The 23,545-nt window shown below is 35.8% G+C and overlaps 1 protein-coding gene across 2 annotated transcripts in view; it reads left to right on the forward strand.

The window, feature by feature from the left end:
• LOC121739968 (kinesin-like protein CG14535) overlaps positions 1-23,545 on the forward strand; it is a 297,875-nt gene that overhangs the window by 268,791 nt on the left and 5,539 nt on the right. For both annotated transcript variants that reach the window (XM_042132628.1, XM_042132629.1), the window contains 2 exons: positions 16,796-16,984; positions 22,630-22,723. In XM_042132628.1, the coding sequence (XP_041988562.1) occupies positions 16,796-16,984; positions 22,630-22,723 (283 nt within the window). The remainder of the gene's footprint in view (positions 1-16,795; positions 16,985-22,629; positions 22,724-23,545) is intronic.

The following is a 23,545-nucleotide window of genomic DNA, read 5'->3' on the forward strand; positions in this document are numbered from 1 at the left end:
GCCATTTTTTAATTTCTTCACTTTTTTGATAGCCTATAAGTCATCATCTAGCAACTATCGTTTGCTATTATAATTTATGCTCGATTTCTGAGTGGCTTTGACAAGAGCTTATTTTCAGCAGCGTTGCTGATCGGTCAATATTTTGGTAACGTTAAAAAACGCCTAGCCTTGCCAATCCAAAGCTAGAAGTCTAGTCAAAAACTTTCAGAGAGCAGTATAAATAATAATATTTTGATATAAATTTCATTTATTATTTATCTTGATTGCAAATTAACGGATTTCTTTGTTCCAAATAGTGTGAACAGGATTATTAGTTACACAGAGTTCAACGGTCTCCGGAGGGCCACTGTACACTGCGACTACATTAAAGTGCACGACAATAAATTTGAATAAAGGAGAGTTATGGAGTTTTCGTGTCCTGCAAGTAACGCCCCACCCTACTGGATTTTCATTTTAGTTGTAATTACGAGGGTTTTCTATGTGCTAATGCACTCTGAGACAAATGTAACACATTAACCCTTCTTGTGAAAAAGACTAAATATTGGCTAGATATATTTAAATAATTTAAAATTGTTTTTAATAATTAATTCATATCATATTTTGTAATTATATTTTAAAATGTTTTATAGTTTGATAAAAAATTTATTGGATTGGGCAGGGAACAAAGTTACAATAATTTAGCAATAATATAGTCGGGAAACTGTTTACGATATATTTTTGCCTAATTATAAAAAAATATTATTGGTTCGATAATCGGAACCAACATTTATTAAAAATTAATGAGAAAAATATTGAACCACTTTTTTTTATGAAATAAGGGGGCAAACGAGCAAACGGGTCACCTGATGTAAAGCAACTTCCGTCACCCATGGACACTCGCAGCATCAGAAGAGCTGCAGGTGCGTTGCCGGCCTTTTAAGAGGGAATAGGATAGTAGGGGAGGGTAGGGATGGGAAGTGAAAGGAATAGGGAAGGTTAGGGAAGGGAATATTGTAGGGGATTGGGCCTCCGGTAAACTCGGTGAAATACAGCGCAAGCGCTGTTTCACGCCGGTTTTCTGTGAGAACGTGGTATTTCTCCGGTCGAGCCGGCCCAGTCGTGCCGAAGCATGGCTCTCCCACGTATGAAACTCCCACTTTCATAAAAATATTAGGCATTACTTTTCTATTACATAAAATAAGCTTATTTCTTAGGTGAAGGTCAAAGGAAGAACCGCTAAAACTAAAACAGTTAATTTGAACACAAGCTGTAACATAAACCATCATACATTTACTGATAAAAGGCTCTAAACGATCGTCACTTTCCGTCACCCGCACAATAAATTTCAAACTATTCGATGAGTATCACAGGATTTAGTGTACAAATTCTAATGGCTCCCCCGATACAAGTTACATCATTCACAGACCACAAATTCTTTATTGCATCGCCTCTAAACCGCCCTTAATCCGTTCCCTTAAGGGTCAAATTAGCGTGAACCGGCCCGAGTCAAACGTTTTGACCAAATACGTGACAAAGTACGTTTAGTCACGTTATTCATGAAACAAATAATAATTATTTCGAATACCTTCAGGAACTTGTAATATTGGGATTTATTTCAAATTATTGCTGCAATTAAGCTTTACAAAAGGAAAATTTGTTTTTAATCGTGCTTGGATGTCGTGAAAGTATGGATTTCATATTTTGTAGTCAAATACTTTTCTAAAATATTCAACTGTTTTTGTTAATAAATATTGTAATACAAGTATGGTACATTCCAAAATTTCGGCTATTAATTTTTAGGGTTCCGTAGGTACCCAAAGGGTAAAAACGGGGCCCTATTACTAAGACTTCGATGTCTGTCTGTCTGTCTGTTTGTCTCCAGGCTGTATCTTAAGAACCGCTATAGCTAGATTTCTGAAATTTTCAAGGAATGTGTGTATGATGTATCTGTTGCCGTTATTACAACAAATACTAAAAATAAAATAAATTAAATATTATATTTTTAAGGGGGGCGCCGTAATTTTTTGCAATTTTTTTTACTCGATTTCAATAATGGCAATAGGTAGGCACTTGAAACGTTGACAAAATAGTCAGTAATTGTGTTTATACTATAATAATTATTAATAATTAGATTTAAATAAATTACCATACAAAAAAATACATTTTTTATTTTTGCTCCATAATAGTACGGAACCCTTGCGCGAGTCAAACTCGCACCTGGCCGATTTATTTTATTTTTTTGTTCAGATTTTAAATTATTATATATATTTTTTGTGTAGGTATTCGTATATAAATTATAAAAATTGTAAAGAGCTTAAAGAAACTTTTGCTTCGTGCGGTTTTCATAAAAGGAACCTAGATGAAATAACTTGAATCGTAAAAATATTTCCGCGTGTACGTTATGACGTCACATGTTCGTCCAATGTGTTGGGTTTGACGTTAAATTGTTTCCGAGATATATGAGATAACTTATTAACGACACAAGTTTTTAGTTGCGTATGTTCCGCGAGTGAGGGACTACCCCACATATTGTATTAGAACAGCGCCTCTCAAACTGTACTCAATAAGTTGTGCACTTGATAAGTTTTGTAACTAAATACGCATAAAAATAAAATAAAATAATTGTGTTGTAATATTTAAATACTACTCAGAAAACTAACTGCAAAATGGAAATGAAAATCACTTTGGACTTTTAATAAATTAAGATAATATAATACGCATATATTATTATTATTTCCATAATTAAAATTTTTACTTACATAGTAAATATTTTTTCACGTTTTACTTTCCTATGATATATGACTGTTTTTTCCGTTTTCATGATTATTACTACTAGACAAATGTTATAGAGACTGACATCATGATCAATATTTTAAATATAATAACAGTTTGAGAGGCAGCGACGTAGTATAAAAGGTTTAACGCTTATTATGTTTGGGCCGAAATTTGCTGTAAAGACGTGGTTTACGATGATAAGGACAGACAACCGACACAGCGTTATATAGACGAGAGTATTTCGCTTTTACTGCCAAATATCACTTACACCAGTATACAAATTGCCTTTAATAACTAATGACTGGTTTATAGCCCAAACAGACATTCTGGGAATGATGTCTCTTTAAGTGCCAATAGGAATAAATCAGTACACATTGATATAAATAGGACAATAGAAATTTATATAGCCATAAAATCAGTTCTGCCGCTTTATTATTATTTAACCGACTTTTAGAAGGAAGACGGCTATATATTTTATGAGATATATTATGGACGTATATTTCTTTTATTTGTATAGGACTAATCATCAAAATTTGTTCACAAATGACGAAGTAACTTGTAAACAAACGTAACATACGGTCGAATTAAGAATCCTTCTTTTTTAAGTCGGTTAAATGGATTCGTTTCCTACGCTTTTCGGCTACTATATAACTCTACCTACTTCTCTAAGTAAGGTAGCTTTTTAACATTTCTCTTTTTTACGTCTAAATAAAAACATTTCTCTTATTGTTATTAAACAAATAATTTCCCGAGTTTTGGGGAGTTTAAATTCGTAGCTCGTTTGGACCCTTTCTGTGTTGACATACACCGCACGTATTTTTCCCGTAACTTCACTGAGAAAATATACGAAGTTCGTACACTTGGAAATTATAAGGAACAGTACAAGTTACCGTATTATTTTTGTACTTTACAACAAAAATATTTTACCTGGCTACAAAGTTATATTTGTTACTGGCTACGAATAATAAAAACTATTACAGAATAGGGGAGATTACAAAGACTCGCTCAGATAGCACTTTGCTAGATAAATACAATGTCTATAAGATAAACATAAAATTGTTATTTTTCTCTGAAATTACCTGTCGTTAAAGGTAGCGTGTTTTTTCAATTAGCTAGGTAGTATAATAGCAGAGAGAACGTAATTACTTAATATTTTACGAAAAATGTCCTGTAACATTTAATTTTCCTTCTCCAATGAATCGTCTGGTTTTCATTGGGAGACCGCCTGTGGTTTCCGCCACACAAGATTTACTCTGCACACGTAGACTTGTTTGGTCAGACTCGGCCTGTACACTGTACTTATTGTTTTCGTTCTTCGTGTAGGCACGATGCGTATTTATCGATTCTTGGTACTTATAAACAAGGCTGTAAAAATATTCCTGACTACATTTTAGTCTGTGACACTCTTATAGCTATTGAAACGAATCTATTGACACCGCGCGATCACCAAAATTGGATCAATTGTGTAGGCACTACGCTATGGTGTAATGGTGATTGTCCATTTTTTTTTTTAATTTTGCTCATTACAAAAACATTTCGAGGAATAAGGTCAGTGATTGTTTTTCTGTATATAAACGAAAAAAATACCCATTAGTTACTTATATTTTTGAATAAATATGTTTAACATTTGTTTGACCTTCAATGGCGTTAAATTAGTAATAAAGTCGACCAACATTACGTTTCGAACTTTTGGTAAGCTTCTCGTATCAGCTTTCACATAATGAAAACTTGCATTTGACGAACCAGCCATTATAAATAAGATTGAAACGAAATTTAAAACATACTGCAAGGTCAATTTGCCGCCGATGATGACGTCAGAGCGAAACTTTAAAAATTTATTGAGAAAAAACTAGCCAATGAATTTCAAAATTATTTAATTTATATTGACAATGCCCATTTTAACGTACATAGGACACTTAGCTACAAAATTTTCCATTAGGCTTCATAGTCAAAATTTGTTTAGTCCGATACTTATAGGAATATTAAAAAAAGCAAGAGCAAAAATCTTGATACCTGAAAAAATCTTGCGTAATCAGTTTCACCGTCATTCGACCCAAAAACCCATTTTTATAAAAGACGATCGCGTTGTAAAAGATAATCATAATTATGAAACTCGCGAAGACAAAATGAAACGGCGCGATTAGAATCAGGAAACTAACTAATTATTAAGTTCACCGGAGCACGGGAGTCACTTAAAATCGTAAAACTTGTTTAATTTGTGGATCCCTCTGTTCGCGTTTAGGCACGTAAATGCTCTCAAACTTCTAACAATCGTTAGGGGACGGCCATCTGCAAAATTAATATGGACAGTTTAAAAAAAATTCAGTTGCAGGTTCGCTGCTCTCCTGGGATTAGTTAGCTGTTATGACAAACAAAATTGCTGAAATAAATCTGTTGAAACAGAAACAATTCATTTTTAGTAATAATTTGTAGCATTGCTTGTAACGGAATGTACGAGAAAATGAGTAGACGTAAGGATTGCCTGATTACTGCCTTGTCAAGCCGTTGCATCTTTATTCTTTTGCAAATGATTATTATTTAAGACTCAACACAACGCACAAATATTTGTTTATTACACTTCTAATCCAAATAATATTATGTAAATCTTCGTCTTACAGGTCTATCTCATATCTCTACATACATGCCTAAGAAAGGAAAACAACTCAAGTAAATGCAAATTAAATCATAACACGAAGGGGCGTATCATTATCTCCCCAACATAAAGCGACTAACTTTGACGAGATGGGGTGTCACACATTCCAAATTTAAAACGATGCCATCAAACCTCAAACCCTATTTCTTTATAGCAGCCGAGATAGCATATTACACTGGCCCTTAAACGAAGAGATAATAGCGTTCGACGTTGCTTTTATGAAAACGTAGAGGCTTTTTGTAGTAAGTATAATACTTTGTGTTGTATTTAAAGCCAGAGCTACGTTTTTTGCACTGCTGTGAATTCGTGTCTTTTCCGAGCTGCCAAAATATTCACATATTCTCATTCTGCTTGCATTTCCAATAGAAGTGAATCCCTTTATATTACCAATTCATCCGTATTAATCCGTATTAACTCATACATATTAATTTTAAAACAATAATAGGATCTAATAAAACTGTTGTTGCTCCTAAAAAATCTGGGCCATTCTCAAAATGTATAATTACGATTATTTTCGGTGTGAAACTGTAAAAAGGCAAAATATTTAATCCGAGAGGCATTGGAGGGCCTCATTAAGGTAGATGGCCCTCAGCGAAGTTGCCGTCACGTAGACACGGTCATTAGCGCCTCCCTTCTGAACTTGAATTATGAATATAGAATATGGGCTGAAGTCGACCACCTTAAGGTCTAATCAAGAACAAAAACAATGGTTCTTTTTGTGGGTGCTCCCATGAGGAATTTTAATGTGTCTTCGAGAAACTAGATCTCACTCACGATATCTAACCAAGGGAGGAGACTGAAGGGACAAAAATCCTCAAAAACATGTGTAAATTAAACGGCTCTTTTTATACAATTTTAATCTGTTCAATACAATTTTACTTGCACTTATTATTTTCAACCCATATAAACAGGTTTTGCTAGTCAGCAACAATTTGAAAGGATACAGATCTCTTCGAATTATTGCTGACCAGACAATATTGCTGATTCATAAAACATCGAAACTCATGAGACTAGCCGAACCTGGCTTATTCTACCTCGGCTGTTTTGTTCGCCGCCTCTACAGTCTGGCCTTCTTAACGGGGCCCTAGGGAACTGTATTCTAACCCTAACCCTACATTGGGTATAGCACGACATTTGCTGAAATATTTCGCTTATGATACTCACGACATAAACATCCTGTATACATTATTTTGCTTGGCGATATCACAAGCTATCTAACTTAACTCTAAAGAAAAATTAGTCAAACTAATTATTTCTCGTTTATTCGGAGTGAAAAGACAAACATTGCTTGCTTTGATAATAATCAATAAATTAATTCGGCACGATTGTTTAATTTTTTTGTAAAAGGCGAAAATGATCAAAAAATCACTCCCATTTTGAACTCCAGGCAATCCTGGATTTACAAATATGAAATAGCCCAACACGGCGCGGCCTTGAAGCGGCAGATTTCGTACATGGGGCGGCAAAAATAAGATTGCATTTATTTTACAGTGTAAAAACACTCATAAGAAATACAAATTCGGCACTGACTCTGACACTGACAGGTGTTATCAGGTATTCGTAGTGCACATTTAGCCCGGGCGCGCCGGCCAGGCTGCGACGGTCATCGAGATAGATACCTTAGTATGAAACCGCCATAGACCACGCGCACCTGGCCGCAACACGACCAGCGGCACCATACTTTCGTTGGCCGCCGCGACCTGGCCGCTAGTGCGCGCCCGGGCTTAATTACCTAAGATAAAAGAAGTTTTTCATTATTTTATACATATTCTACACCATATCATACTATGCTAAATTTCAAATACTCAACACTACTTTAACAATACGTTGAATGTAGTCCGCATTATGCGGGCCACGTAACTTTTGATTGGCTCTCAAATATTTTTGAGCATGTTTTGAGTGTCGTGTCAAAGTCTCAGTAATCCAATTTGCAAGTTTCCGAGTCGCGGCAACTCGCTAGACTTAGTGATTTAAATTTACAACTTTGCTCGCACACTTGCAATTTTAACGATCACTGCCCAACTTTACTTTAAATCTTTTTCTTCCAGGAAAGAGGTAGCTTGCTTTGATTTTGCTTTTCTCTACTTTTAGTACTTACTTTATGATTGAATAGAAGGGCTGTTTAAAATTATTGTGCTTTATTGTAAGTACCCTGATAATTTAGTTCGCGTTTTATGTACGTGGGAGAGCCATGTGAGAAATACCACGTTCTCACAGAAAACCGGCGTGGAACAGCGCTTGCGCTGTGTTTCGCCGAGTGAGTGAGTTTACCGGAGGCCCAATCCCCTACCCTCCCCTATTCCCTTTCCTTCCCATCCCTATCCTCCCCTGTTACCCTATTTCCTCTTAAAAGGCCGGCAACGCACCTGCAGCTCTTCTGATCCTGCGAGTATCTATGGACGACGGAAGTTGCTTTGCATCAGGTGACCCGTTTGCTCGTTTGAACCCTTATTTCATAAAAATAAAAAAAATAAAAAACCTTTTTTTTTTTTTTGAAATAAGGGGGCAAACGAGCAAACGGGTCACCTGATGGAAAGCAAGTTCCGTCGCCCATAGACACTCGCAGCATCAGAAGAGCTGTAGGTTCAAAAAGGCATGCCGGCCTTTTCAGAGGGAATAGGGTAATAGGGGAGGGTAGGGATGGGAAGGGAAGGGAATAGGGGAGGGTAGGGAAGGGAAGGGTAGGGGATCGGGCCTTCGGTAAACTCACTTACTCGGCGAAACACAGCGCAAGCGCTGTTTCACGCCGGTTTTCTGTGAGAACGTGGTATTTCTCCGGTCGAGTCGGCCCATTCGTGCCGAAGCATGGCTCTCCCACGTATAAACGTGTATTTAACAACAATAACTTATAAGGTATGTAACCGTAATCATTCAGAATATTTGACCGCGATAAAAAGTAGCCTATATTTTCCCAATAAATTTGTCGTATAAATAATATTATGTATGACATAATGCCAAATGTATAATAAGATAGATAAATCAAATAGTTTTTGGGCACTATAACGGAAGGAAATATTTTTTATATTCTTATAATGCAATTCATTAAAAAACTAAACAATTACGCCTTCTAGAAACAATTTTAAACCGGAATCTCGAAATGGAATGTCTTCATTAACATTCAAACTCCTTAAATCGTTAACCCTAAAACAAAATATAAAATGGCCTTCTAAATTTTATTACAGCGTTTAGCATTCCCGAATACACCTTGCCATCAATCCTTGAAAACGCTGACTTTATTTTGGAACATTAAAAACAATTGCTTCTAAATTCAAATTGAATAGAATTCAATTAGAATTTTCCAAGCGACCCCTTTTGTTTCTTAGGAAATATTTGTTAATTAATTTAAGTGCATTGCTGTATCTATGTGAACAGAAAAATATTTACTTCGTTTAATTCTATGACAAAATCAAGGTATTATGATTCGTTATGATAGTATCGTTAGTTGTTATCAAGAAGTATGTAAAGTATGTAATATGGCATTTATAGGCAAATGGGGCGGCTTCGTGGTTGTTGGGTCCATTTTAACTGAACTTTGAACCTTTTCTTTGAAGGTTTTTTCGAAAAAAGTGCGTGTTGCCAAAGTATTTCTAAATAATATTTAATCATGCTTAAATTAAGTTTGACAGACTTTGATGTAGTTCTTTACAGAAGATAATGTTATATTATATTCCTTGATGATGATAAAGATGTAACTTATTCATAACAAATTATTACTTACTTAATTTTTCTATCACTACATTGTATTTCCTTTTGAGAAAATATAGTTATTAATAAAAGTGTTATAAACAAACTTCATCAACAGATAAAATGAAAACTCTCGTGGCAATTTATTAAAGCGTGCACAATGAAGTCAACAGAAACGTTTTCTTTTTCGCGGAATTGTGCGAGACAAAGTTAGGTAATATTTCATACCGGGCCGCGGTATCGTATAACAATATGTGACCAAGTTGCCCGACTTCAAAATTAATATTATTGTACAGTTCGGTTCCATTATTATTTTATCAAATTCACTTTGTCGTGTCGAAGTTTTCGCACCGTGCAGAGTAATTGACAAAGAGCCAGGTAATAGTGTTATTAGACGCAATTTGTGTTAGTCATGCTACATACATGATATTATAACTGTATAGTTCGGTCACAAAATAGCAGATAACGAGATTAAGTATACTATTAAAATGCAACACTGCATAACATTGCAACATTCAGATTTGGTTCTTGTTCGATCCAGATTCTAGAACATTTCCTATCAAAGTTCAAACTACAAATGGTATTCTAATGTAATCAGAAATATCAAACCTACGATGTACTAAATAATCGGCTAAGTGCGAGAGACCCGCGCACGAAGGGTTCCGTACCGATATAGAGCAATAATAGGCCAAAAAATGTGTCTATTGTATGGGAATTATAAAAATTATTAAAAATTATTAATAATTAAAAATAATTATTCCCTTAAATTTTTATTTAATTTAAATATGATTAATAATTATTAAAGTACACATGTAATTAGGGCTTTAGAGCAAAAAATGTTTGAAAAATCACGTTTGTTGTATGAGAGCCCCCTTAAATATTTTATTTATTTTGTTTTTAGTATTTGTTGTTACAGCGGCAACAAAAATACATAATTTGTAAAAATTTCAACTCTCTAGCTATTACCGTTCTTGAGTTACAGCCTGGCGACAGACGGACAGACGGACAGACATCGAAGTCTCAGTAATAGGGTCCCGTTTTTACCCTTTGGGTACAGAATCCTAAAAACATAATAATATTATGTAACATTTAAATTTTTAATAGGTAGAGAATAGTTATAGTAGATAATTATCGTTTTATGACACTAGTATCATCACCATTTTAAGTTTTCGTTTCAATAAAAATGCATTTAATGTAAATTAAAAATATACGACAAAAATGAATTCGAAATTAACGTATAAAAACAGTCACGGTTTTTGCAGCGATCGTCGTTGACTTTAAAATTTTTAAGCTTTAAATTCTGAATTAATACATGCAAATGATTCAATATCCGACAATGTTTTATATTACAGAATACTTTTAAGGAAAAACTTTGTTACGTTTTCGTATCAATAAATATATTTAAAGCTGTATACACACATGTTAACAATTCCACATTAAATTACATCAATAAATATCCCGAAACTGGATCTGCCAAAGTTCATAATATTTTATTGCTCACCATAGATAACAGAGGGTATAGAGTTATGGCTCCGTAACCTATGTTGGTTTAAATCTGGCGTCGCCCCCTTTTGATAATTTTCACCTGAGCAGCGCCCCGCGACGCCCTGAGACGCCCTGCGGTGCCCCGCGGCGCCCTCCTCAAATTTATGTTCGCCCTGATACCATCTTCATCGCACTCAAAGATTTAACGGAATACATCTGGAAGTGAAAATATGTTTAAGTCAGTCTTTTGTTGGACTGAAAATTTCACATTTATTTTCTTAGTTTGTGTTTATCAAAAATTTTTTTAATCAATGTTGTTGTTTACTATCATTTATTTATAGTTGATTACTTAGTGTTTGGACTACCTAGGTCCTTTTTTTACCATGGGAAATGCGTTACGCATTCGCGACAGCTTGGGAGGAGACTTCGGATGCTGCGGTAAGGAGGACCACCCTGGTAACCCACTAAAACCCATCGTACCTCCTCTCCGCATGTTGCTGGGCCGCTGGTTCGGCCAAGACTATTGGACTACCCTAGGACCTAGACCTAAAAACTCCTGCAACGTGTCAGTCAAGTCGAGTTCATAGGACTTACGGGACGTGTAACATGTAACATTAAACGTACCATTTGGCAGTACCTACTGCTATTTTCTTGACCTATCTCAAAACTCAATTTTACAAAATATAACTTTTGCATTGCCACCTAACAACCTTCTCACTTCCGATCTTCCTTCTGTCTCTTCCAGCAACTTTAGATCCCCTTCAAGACAGGGGCTGAAGTGTCGCTTACAATATTACGACGTTAACCACTGCAGACGATTTACATAACTCATTCTACGTGATACTGAACAGAGTACGTATGCTTTGATTTAACGTGCACCCAACTTTAATTGAACGTATAAGCGTAAGTGATAATGGTTTTGGGAAGTCTCAAAATATAATACTATAAATGCGAAAGTCTGTCTGTCTGTTACGCACGAAAATATTTTGTATTAGTAGGAAAGGACAGAAGACACGGTTTTTACAGCAATGTGTGTATAAAAGTTTATTTTTTTATGTAATAAGGGGGCAAACGAGCAAACGGGTCATCTGATGGAAAGCAACTACCGTCGCCCATGGACACTCGCAGCATCAGAAGAGCTGCAGGTGCGTTGCCGGCATTTTAAGAGGGAATAGGATAATAGGGGAGGGTAGGGATGGGAAGGGGAGGGAATATGGGAGGGTAAGGAAGGGAATAGGGTAGGGGATTGAGTTTTGTATTATTAAGAAAATGAGCTTTAAGTATTATAGAGCTACATTCTCACATTTTCTACCTTGCCTGTAGCAAAAAGGTAGTATAATAAATAATTTTATCCACTCAAAAATACTGCACGTAGTTTCATAAAAATATAGCTCAAAATTTAAATATACGCTGGGGGAATAAAAGTAGTTCATATTGAATATGTAGCGTTCTCGTGCGACATATTTTCACAGCACCATCTTTGTTTAACCAAGCGACGGTGTTCATAAGCTGGGAGCGGAATGGAGTTTTATGAAGATTTTGATAGACGACGCTGAAATATTTTCAATCTTGTAATATTTCGCCCCATAAAGTTTATATTTAAATAGGAAACGACACTTTTAAGTTATAAAATAAGAAATGTTTGGGGATGAAATGTTTTTCGGTGTTACATAAGCTTCGGAAAAAATTTAATTCTAAAATGGCGTATAAAGTACAAATTTATTAATACATTAATAAAAACATGAAGAGTTTTCCATGCACTTGATTATTCCCATTATATTATGTATAAACTATACATATTTGTCCTATTATAATAAATCTAAATAATAAAGCCATACAAAATATTTTATAATATTAGATGACGCCTGCAACTCCGTTGCGGCAAAATTCGTTTAACGCGCGGGAACCGCAACTTTTTCCTGGATAAAAAGTATCATATTATGTCCTTTTTCAGAACTCAAAGTATCTCCATAGCTCAGCAAAATCTATTCAGCGGTTTGGGCGTGAAGAGGTAACAGACAGACAGACAGATAGACAGATACACTTTTGCATTTTATATTATTAAGAAGTATGGGTTATGTCTTGATGGTGAAAATAAACAGTTATTTTTGGATTACTCCATCAGCGTTGAAATTGTTTATCAAGGGTCATTAAACGGCGAGAACGCCCGACTTGAGACGGTCAAGTATTTCGTTGTTTACAAATCCTTCCGGTATGTGTGCGATTCAAATATCTTAATGAATATTGGACGTGTATAGCGTGCTTAATAAAATTACAGCCAGTGATTTCGAATATTTAGACCCTTTTCCACGCTAGGCAATTGGTAACCGTGGTTGTAAAGCAGTATAATATGCCATGTGGGGCACAACCAACGACGATCATGGGCGATCACAGACGAATATGCCTCTAAGCGTTCAATGGTCACAGCGTCAAAGTCTTTCATGGGGCGTTAAAAAATTGATCCATAATTTATTTTCATCTAATCAAGTTTTAAGTAAACTTACATTTAAGTGCTTCTTTTTATTAAAGCTCGCTCACTATTCATTATTCTTAGTGGTATTTTTGGGGCACCTTAAAATAATATTGCACGAACAGACCTGTCCTTACGACAGTAAGATATAAGTCAATCTAGCCCGGTGCTTTCGCAAACAACTGAGGCTCCAATAAAATGTCGAACTGGTTTGTTTTTGCTGAAAGATATTTCAATATGAAAACGGAAGTCCGAATCGATTCGCTTCGATTTGAGATGGAAAGATTGGATTGTAACTGTTATGACTTTGTAACGAATATTAATTCCGGTGTTCTTTTTGTTGCACTTTTAGGGTTACTATAATCTTTATAATTTTGCACTGTCCATATTTTATAGGAATATTCAGTGGGTCTGAGAATCGGCTACTGGATACTTTTTATATTGATAAGTGCATTTGTTAAATAAATAATAGTAAATTATTACAACTCGAGACTGACGGCGACCATTGTTTGTGCGATGGGATAGCGATGGACGTTGCCATGGTGACATACTTATTTAGCACTTCAATAAAATAATACGGATGAAATACTTTATATGGCAAAGAAACGTTTGCCGGGACAGCTAGTAAAATAAAATGTCCACAAAAACATTCACTATTACAGCAATGAGTAACTAATAAACCGATTCAAAAACTGTTTATTTGTATCGTTTTATATTTATCGAATTCTTGAGAAAAAGCAGGTGAAAATTCATAGGGAAGTAGAATTCGACATTGTTCAATATATTGCCTTCATTTTTGTGATCGCTGGGACGCGACGACGCGCCCGCCCCGACAAAGTTTATAACGGGAATATCTCAGGGATGTCAACTCCGGGGAATTATTCACCCAAACCCCTGGAATTTACGACGACAAACACCTCCAAGGACCAGCCCTAGCTCAGCTTAGCACATGGATGCGCGTTTCATTACCCGTCTTTAATTTTATGCATGAACGCGCTGCCAACGCAACGACTTCTGTCCAATTTTACCCAAAAATTTCCAACTGTCGGAATTAGGGTAGAACAAGTTCGTAACTTTCGTTGCGTGAGATTTGTTTTTTTGCGTTTAAATTCTCCATTATCTAAACATTTCCCTCGTCAGTGCTGGAAGAGGGTTGGAAAGTCAGACAACAAAAACTATTGATATTTGCAAGTGTAGCCTATTGGTAATGTTGAAGATACTATGCACTACATTACCATAATATTAATATGTCTTCCTAGCATTGTTTTGATTTTGTAAAAAAGTACATATTATTATGCAACTTAGGCTAATTATAATTATTATCACAAAATATATCATGCCTTTTCATTCATGGAAACAAAAAAGAACATCCACGACTGAATTTAACACACACGCAAGTAAGCGTTAGCTCAATATAAAACTTAAATCGGAGTTATCATTATAATCGTCATTGAAATTCATTTTATCATAGAGAGGAGCTTAGTGACGTCAGTCTGAGCAAGTATTACGCATAAAGTATTAAAATGTCACATAAATCTTGGTGATTAATATTTGACGAGGAACAGCCTGGCTATGGCCAGGGTAGATAACAACTGCAGGCCCTGTCGCACCTGGATTCAGGGATTACCCTGTCAGCGCGCTGTGTTTGTCCCTTAATGATTAAATTATTATTGGAATATAATTATTATATAACATGGAATACCCAAAATATATTTGTTGTGTTAAGGCAACATGGCATGTTGTTTTATTTATTTTTTCTATTTAGAATCTACACTTAAATAATAAAGTAATTTGGCAACTTAATTTGATTTGTTCAAAATTATTGCCGGCATAAGGTACATGTAATTTACTTTACTTTCAAGTCCAAAAGTTTATTTCCACTGCAGCAAAGTGTCAATGATAGGGCAAAACCATCCCAATTCAAAATTAGAACAGAGCATGTTGTGTAAAGGAACGACAGTGGCATTTATAATTCACGCGAAAGCGCATTTCGCGAATTAGCATCACATGTACACTTCATCCTTATGCTAAGCGGAATAGGGTTCGAAATGAGCACTGCAGTAATCATGTAATGGAATTCTCAATCGTAATTAAGCAGTCATCACACGTACAGCTTATCAGCTCAATTAGACATTAGCTGATTAAAGCTGAAGGTCTCGGGGCTGAGGCCTTTGTTTTGTATTGTGATGATGTGTTGATGTGAATGACGTGTAAACGCACTAGCAGTAGTTTGATTCTACTCAATTTTGTAATGGCTAAGGCAATTTTTTTATACAGGGTGTAACAAAAACAAGTGATAATACTTTAGGGTGTGTATGTGTTCCTTATAGAGAATTCACTGTGAAAGTAGCAGCGCTGAACGACCAAAAATTTTTTGACCTTTTTGACCAAGCGCCCGAACGTCACGAGTTTCCTCATACAAAAGTGAAAAAAAAATTTGGTCTTTTAGCGCTGCTACTTTCACAGTGAACTCTCTATAAGGAACACATACACACCCTAAAGTATTATCACTTATTTTTGTTACACCTTGTATATGTAGTAATATAGTATATAGTATGTAATTTACTTTCAAAGCAAGTAAACAAATCATTACATTCAAAGCAAGCAATGATTAGTTTACTTGCTTTAAATGAGCTCGAAAACTGAAAATAGTTTCGGTAAAGACCGATTTTAATTAATGTGTAATGACTAATGTGTATCTTTCACCACAGCTAAGATATACTTTTTCACTGCGGAAAAATTGTACTTTTGTGATATAAATAAAACAGAAAGGAAGAGTTGTTGGTCTTGGGATTCATTCAACTGCTTGTTTGGTTTTATAAACTGAAATCCTAATTGTTTGTCATATTGTAACGGTAGCCTAACCACAATTTTTAAATAAACGGTAACCGTATTTCAACCTGCGAACCTCCATCATTATTTTTTAGTATTTTGTTTACATATACTTTTAACATAACACACTCGAAAATCGACGTTTATTAAACAAGTTGGCATCAATATTGTCGATACGTCGCGCTCGTTACGAACCCATCGTGCTCGAGCACAGGTGACGTAATTAATTCGACGTAATCACTCGCGTCGACGTAGCGCGGCGTAGTGACGTAGCTAATCACGGCCCGCCAACTAATAATTAGTAATTGCTGTTTTGAGTTGGGGAAGTGGAATAGTTTGGGAATAGTAAACAATTAATGAGATGCCACAAGTTTTTGTCCTAGTTTCTACAGAATTTTTTATAACATTCAAAGAAATTTTAATAATTTAATTCAATAAAACAGTTATTTCAACAACTGTTTATAAGATTAAACCTTTCTGAAACATATTAATTTTTGCATTAATAAAAAAATAAAAATAAAAAATAAAAATTGTTTTATTTCCGAATAGATTTGTAACAAATACTTTCAGAACGTTGATGCTAATGGTGCCTACCACCGGTTCATTTTGAAGGTTAACGATGTCTACAAAATCTTTTAAAAAATCTATCAAGCTTCATAATGCCAATCACAGTAAAAATAGATTATAACATCATGTAAATAAAAATACTGCGACGCGTACGTGTAGAATAAAATCCTGCTCCAAAAATAAACCGTTGTTATTCGACCCCAGAATCTACCCTGGATCTGTACAATTTTCAATCAAAATATTATTTTTTCTGAATCGCCAGCAATTTCGAAGCCGTTACAATCAAATAAAATATTTATATTAGTATAGATGGTTATGAATATTGGTATTAAAATAATGTTTTGTTGCAGGTGAAAGTGATGCTACGCGTGGGTGCGGTGGGCGAGGGGCCGTTCGCGAGCGGTTCGCAAACGTTCTCGCTGGACAAGCGCAAGCGGCAGGTGACGGTGTGCGAGACGACCGCCACGGACGCCCGAGTCGGCGTCGCCGCGCCCAAGATGTTCGCGTTTGACGCGCTGTTCTCGCAGGATGACCCACAGGTAAGAAAGAGAGGGCTATACCTGACTATAGCAGAGAAGGCTAGGGGCTGTTCGCGAGCGGTTCGCGAACGATCTTGCTGGACAAGTGCAAGCGGCAGGTGACGGTGTGCGAGACGACCGCCACGGACGCCCGAGTCGGCGTCGCCGCGCCCAAGATGTTCGCGTTTGACGCGCTGTTCTCGCAGGATGACCCACAGGTAAGAAAGAGAGGGCTATACCTGACTATAGCAGAGAAGGCAAGGGGCTGTTCGCGAGCGGTTCGCGAACGATCTCGCTGGACAAGTGCAAGCGGCAGGTGACGGCGTGCGAGACTACCGCCACGGACGCACGCGTGAGATTGTTTCTAGAAAGAGGATTATTATAATATAGTTGACTACAGAAAAAAAAAAGTTTTGGCAGTATCTTTGATTGGACTAACGTTCAACAAAATCCCGACGTTTATAGGTACCCACATAGAATGGTTAAGCATAAAAGTTCACAAATATAACGCCAGATTTAACTAAAAATCTTCATACTAAAACCAAACTATGTATCTAAATAAGCCAAAAATCCTAAATCACGCAATGATTTTGCGCTTCGTAGACTTTCGTAGCGCTCTACGCAACCACGTAGCAGTTTCGTAGCAGCTACGAATTTTCTGTAGTAAACTCACTACCACCGTGCATCGTTATCATTTTACTACTAGCTTATTTTACCTAACAAGGGAAAGGATTGTAAGCTTACTAGCTTATAATCTAGTAAGCACTAAAAATAGTGCAGCTTATAAAATAACATACGTCAGAGCCTAATGACTAAAGACATCGGATATTCAAGACGTCTCCTCGTTCAAACTAACTCCCGGGACGGCAAAGGATACTTTTTATTACATCAAACGAACCCATATGTATCGGGACTAAGTATACAAGTTCGAAATTTATAAATATTGAATACGTCTTCTTTGACTTCTTATGCCTTTCCCAGGACTTGGGATCAGAAAGGGACTTAACTTTGTTAAAGTTTGTTGGATAAAAAAGACATTATTATTGACGTCAGTAGAACTTTGGATTATAGTGCAAAAACATGTTTCTATAGTAAAAACAAATCTATGTCCTTCCCTGGATTTTAAAGATTTTTCATACTGAAATTTCATCTAAATCTGTTCAGTAATTTAAACGTAATAATACAAACAAACACGTCATTTTCGTATGGATTGAGGATATTATATATATTTATTTTATCTAGTATTCAATTTGTAAGGTAAATAATAAATATCAATCAAAATAAGGTTTTTTTTCTTCAAAATATAAGTACCTAATTTAAGAAAATATCAAAGTTAAGGACATAAATGAAGATTCTAGAAAAAATTACGCAAGAAAAATATTTTTCAAATTTTTTCTTCTACAAGTCTTGAATAAAACAATGTGGAAACATTTGAGTGCAAATAGGACGTGTCGAAGTTTTTGGAAACCCCAAACGTTTTAGAGCACCTCCGCGTAAACAAGGAAAACATTTTTAGGGTTCCTTGCCCAAAGGGCAAAAATGGTACACTTTTATAGATACATGAGCTTTTGCCCGCGCCTTCGCTCGCGTTAAGAAGTATTATTATATACAAACTTTCATGCCCTATTTGAACCCCTTGGGGTTGGAATTTATCAAAATCCTTTCTTAGCGGATGCCTACGTCATAACATCTATCTGCATGCCAAATTTTAGCCCGATCCGTCCAGTGGTTTGGGCTGTGTGTTGATAGATCACTATGTCAATCAGTCAGTCACCTTTGAGTTTTATATATATAGATATTCCTGACTTACTGAGACTTGTATGACTTGTTGGCTATATCTCTATATCTTTACCATAATAACAAAACTCTTGTAACCACAATTGCAGCTTACATAACAAATTTTAATATTACAACTTTTCAAATGAAAAATGACTAGACTGGCAGACATAGGTCAAAAGGTATGGAGATACTGTAAATCCTGAAAAAGGACAGATTTCTATTAGAAACATAATGTATTTATTGTTATTTCGCATCTCTCACGCGTTTGAAATTGCAAGCAACTAGTAACAGAATGTTACAACTAACAAGATATAAGGTTATCGACCAATAAACGGGAATTTTTATGACTCTTTACGGAACCCGCCGTGCGCAACCGATTCGCTCTTGGCCGGTTAGACAATTCCCGAAGTTGGGAGTGGCCGATGTCGCCCCAACTACTGTACGAGGGAATCTCTCGACGGAGCAAAATTCATGTTTAAATTGTTAAAAGGCTATGCAGAGTTCGAGTATCACGATGTTGCTCAGTAAATTTTACATTTTTCGCGAGCGTTCAAAAATATCTTAGGGAGTTTGTGCCGAGTTTTATCTCGGGAGCGCAGATTTCTCAAATTTGAATAGCGTAATATGTCAAGCTAGTGTATTTTGTTTGTTCCAGTTTAACTTTTATTATGATTATGTTTCGCTGCAGTCGCTTGGGATTATTTCACGTGGATGCTTACGGAGCGTTTTGCTGTGACGGTTGATAAATGTTTGTCGCGTATATTCTGCAGTAAATTTTAGTATAAATTTTAGTAGTAAATTTTTCTATTTATTATATATTTTTTGTTGCTAATATAGTAATTGTCTTACAACATAACAGTTAATTTATCTTAAGTATCGGCAACATTAATTTTTATTCATCCCGCTGAAACTCAACAATTTTCCGTTGTGTATCACAAATAAAAGTATTATAAGCGTGGTTGCACACGCGTGGGGTGCATAGATCATAGTTTATGGACCCTGCACATTAGACTGTCGCAGGCGTCGACATTAATATCGTATAATCCCCTCATCCGTGCATTAGCCACTTACCGCGGCTTAATTTGTAGCCGGCTACATCACTAATTCACCATTGACTTATGTTTCGATGGCTGATCATATTGTTCCGATTCGTGTTTTGTTTGTATCTATTTTATCCGTAGTTTTCGCCTTTTACCAACGCTCTGATGAATAACCACGTTTAAGCTGATCATACACCACATGATACCGACACTTTCTAGTCCATATCCAACGAATAAACCCATCTACACGTTCGGATTCTCTTGAATTGATACATGATGGGCCAAAGTGAAGATGTCGCATAAAGTATTAAAACTTCAATGTCTTATTTATATTCATAGTTTAAAATAATGTTATCTACGTGCAGTAAGTACGAAAGCCAAAGAGAGAACATAGAGTACCGTATGATAAGTTTCATCATAATAAAGTAATTTAATTTGAATTACTCTGTATTACGACCATTAAAAATAAGATAAAACCATCAAATTTCGCAGCCAAAACACGCAATAAGCAAGAAATAAAAGCTCATGAGACAAGTTAATAGCCTGTAAAACTCAAACGTAACCCCGACTATGATGCGAGTTGGCAGGGCTGCTGCCCGCTGTACAGTCTACAGGGTGTAACATAACAAGTAATATAACTTTAGGATGTGTATGCGTTCCTTAAAGGTTAAGAGGTTAAGAGCTTATTAAGTTTGAGTACGCTGAAAAAGCTCATTTTGAGTTCTATGAGAAGTGGCCCAACGTCATGAATTTGCCTTTATAGTAGATAAAAAAAAGTAACCCAGCGCCGTTACTTTCAAAGTGAACTTTTATAAGAGACCGATATACGCCTAAAGTATTACTATAACTTACATTTGTTGCAGGCTGTATAATATCTCACTTATTTATGTTACACCCTGTATATAGCGGCATATACACTGTGCTGCATGCAGCTATAACTCAGCTGGCTGGGGCTTAGGGGCTTAGCACGCGCCGGTGGTCTGCCAGCAGACTGAACTGATCGTAATGAAATTTAGCTTTGCGAAGTGAAATTTTATCTCAACTAACACTCATAACCGGGAATGCTAGAATTTTACCGTCAAAAATTCATGTTATCCTTAGGTTAGGATAGAATTCTTGTGAAAAGTCTTGTGAAAAGTATCTGCAGTTGATTTTTATTTTCAACTTAAGTCTACATATTTTTTTTCTTTTGGTGCTTTTGAAACCACATAATTCATCCACAAACCGCCTGTACATAACAAAATATTAAAATTATTTTTACTAATTATTAATTATAGAAGATCTACAATGTACATACATTCTTGTTGTATTTATATTTTGCAGTGTTTTGTTCTTGCCTGATAAATTAGAAATAATTTAGGGCCAGTTTCACCACTTCCTGGTAAGTGCCGAATAGGCTATTCACTACTTAACTTGACCGTTGAAGTATGGAGAATCTGTCAAAAAAGTTGTGAATAGCCTATTCGGCACTTTATCAGAAAGTGGTGAAACAGGCCCTAAAATATTCTATAGCTATTACGTCTGCATACAAAGTAATGGTTCTCATAAATTATGAGGAGGATAGCACCTACTTATCGCTTAACAACCTAAAAACACCTTAACCTCTCAAACCAAACTGGTATCCAAAAAGTAATATTCACTAAGAACACTAAACGAGCAAGCTAACCTAATAGAAAGTGATAACTGACTTTCCTAGACACGTTCCGCCTAGACAGTACAGACTGAGTAACTCATCTGAATCGATAACTCAGTAGTTGCTGAGCTGAGTAAGCGCTCAGAAAAGATTGCTTGAAGTGTGCAGGTCACGTAGCTCTGTAGCCAAATTGTTTCCACGATAAGCTACGCAAGTTGAAAATGAACTCATTTAGATGCAAGTTCATTTTAAATCTTATTGAGGGTGAAATTTAGAATACTTTATCTCGCAATTTCTAAAATAAATATATTTTATTTATGTTACATAATAATATAAAACTTTAATTTTACTAATTTGGAATATATTTTCTTGCTAGAAAAATTATAAGAACGAAGCAAGTAGGTGGATACTACATAGAAGATGGATACTGCAGTTATTGATAATTATCAAGAGGTATAACCCTCTTCCCGCCTAAGCCGATGAACCGATTTTGCTGAAATTAAGTATGGAGATACTTTGAGTCCTAGGAAAGAACATTTTGGCGCAGCAGAGTTGCGGGTTTCCTCTAGGAGCCTACAAAAATGGATTAAAAATTCAACCTAAATTTCTTTATTTACCTTAACATTCTTCGCCGAAATGGGTATAAATTTTGAATTTTTAAACGTAATGGTTTCCTTGTGGAAGTTGGTCTGATATAAGGCGGCGTTATAGGCGATAAACCACCGCCTCACGTATGCTGCGCTCCCTCTGAATTACTTAAGGCTCCTAGCTTATATGCGGTATTTTGTAGCGTGATAGATAATTGACTGGATTAAATCTCTATCCCAAGCACGATTACGCTTCATAAGATGAGCAGGATGTTATAAATATTCGCAAGTTAATATGCGTTTTTACCATTTAGCCGACTTCTACTACTTAAACTTTTTGTAGCAAATAAATTGTTGTATTTTAACTTAAAACCCGTCAATTTTTATATTCTACTAGGTTGTGCTTCTTTAAGTTTTTGAACCACCAGGAAATCACTCATAGGCAGATGATATTTGGTTGGTTTTTGTATAAACATTAGCTACGTGGTCTGGCTTGAGATAACCTGACCAAATAAGGTAACCCCCCCCCCCCCCCATCCCCCGATAATTTGACCCGGATTGTTCTGAAGTGAAACAAATTATGAAACGTAGTACGACGTGCTAAGGTTTCTTTTTCATTTGTTCCAGACGGAGATCTGCTCGAGCGCGCTGACGGACGTCATCCACGCCGTCATCAACGGCACCGACGGATGCCTCTTCTGCTTCGGACACGCCGGACTAGGTAACATACTAATTGCAACAATGCAACGGAAAAAGTTAACCAGAAATAATAGGAAATCCCAATCATAAGCCATTATTATTATTGGTCCTACAAAAAAACTAATATTCACAGCATGCATTCTTAAAAGTATAAATAATTGTTGTATTCAGACACGCGGTAGCGTGTCAAAGCCAAGTTCAACTATAACAGAACTGGCGAGCAGCACCGTGTGTAATATTACACGCACCATTAGTACTACAACAAACGATTTATCGAGTTTTGACCAATCAGCGCTTGATATTGGTAACGGGTTTTGTAATGATGCTGTTTTGAAGTTTAAGTATACCAGCATCTTACTAACGATAAATTAAAATAGCAGAATAATATTAGCTTACCATAAGTCTCAGTAAAAGCGAAACGGAATTTAATATTTTAGTTGGAAATCCACAAGGTTAACGGTAGAAACTAATTAAAGTCGATGATATTAATAAACAACTTCACCGGATTTACTTTAGCTCTCTAAGGAGTTAGTTAATATATTCCGTTAAGAAGTTGCAGTTTATGAAACAGCCGCAACGCGAAACTTTTCACATCTACGAATTTGCATTCAAAGGCAGTATACTCTTATACTTTAGTGTAATTTTAATTTGAATATTCGAGATAAGAGTTCGATCGGTTTGAACTTAAGGGTTTTAAAATTATTTTTTGTTTTTTTAAGATACCATTTCATACCAGTTTGATACTGAAGCTATTTATTTATTTTCAATAGTATACAGTTAGCAAATTGAGAAAGGTTACGACACGTTAATGCTTTAATTGCTGGATTAGTAGCAACGCTAAGTA

The sequence above is a fragment of the Aricia agestis genome, chromosome 2 (genome assembly GCF_905147365.1).
Source record: "Aricia agestis chromosome 2, ilAriAges1.1, whole genome shotgun sequence".
Lineage (NCBI taxonomy): Eukaryota > Metazoa > Arthropoda > Insecta > Lepidoptera > Lycaenidae > Aricia > Aricia agestis.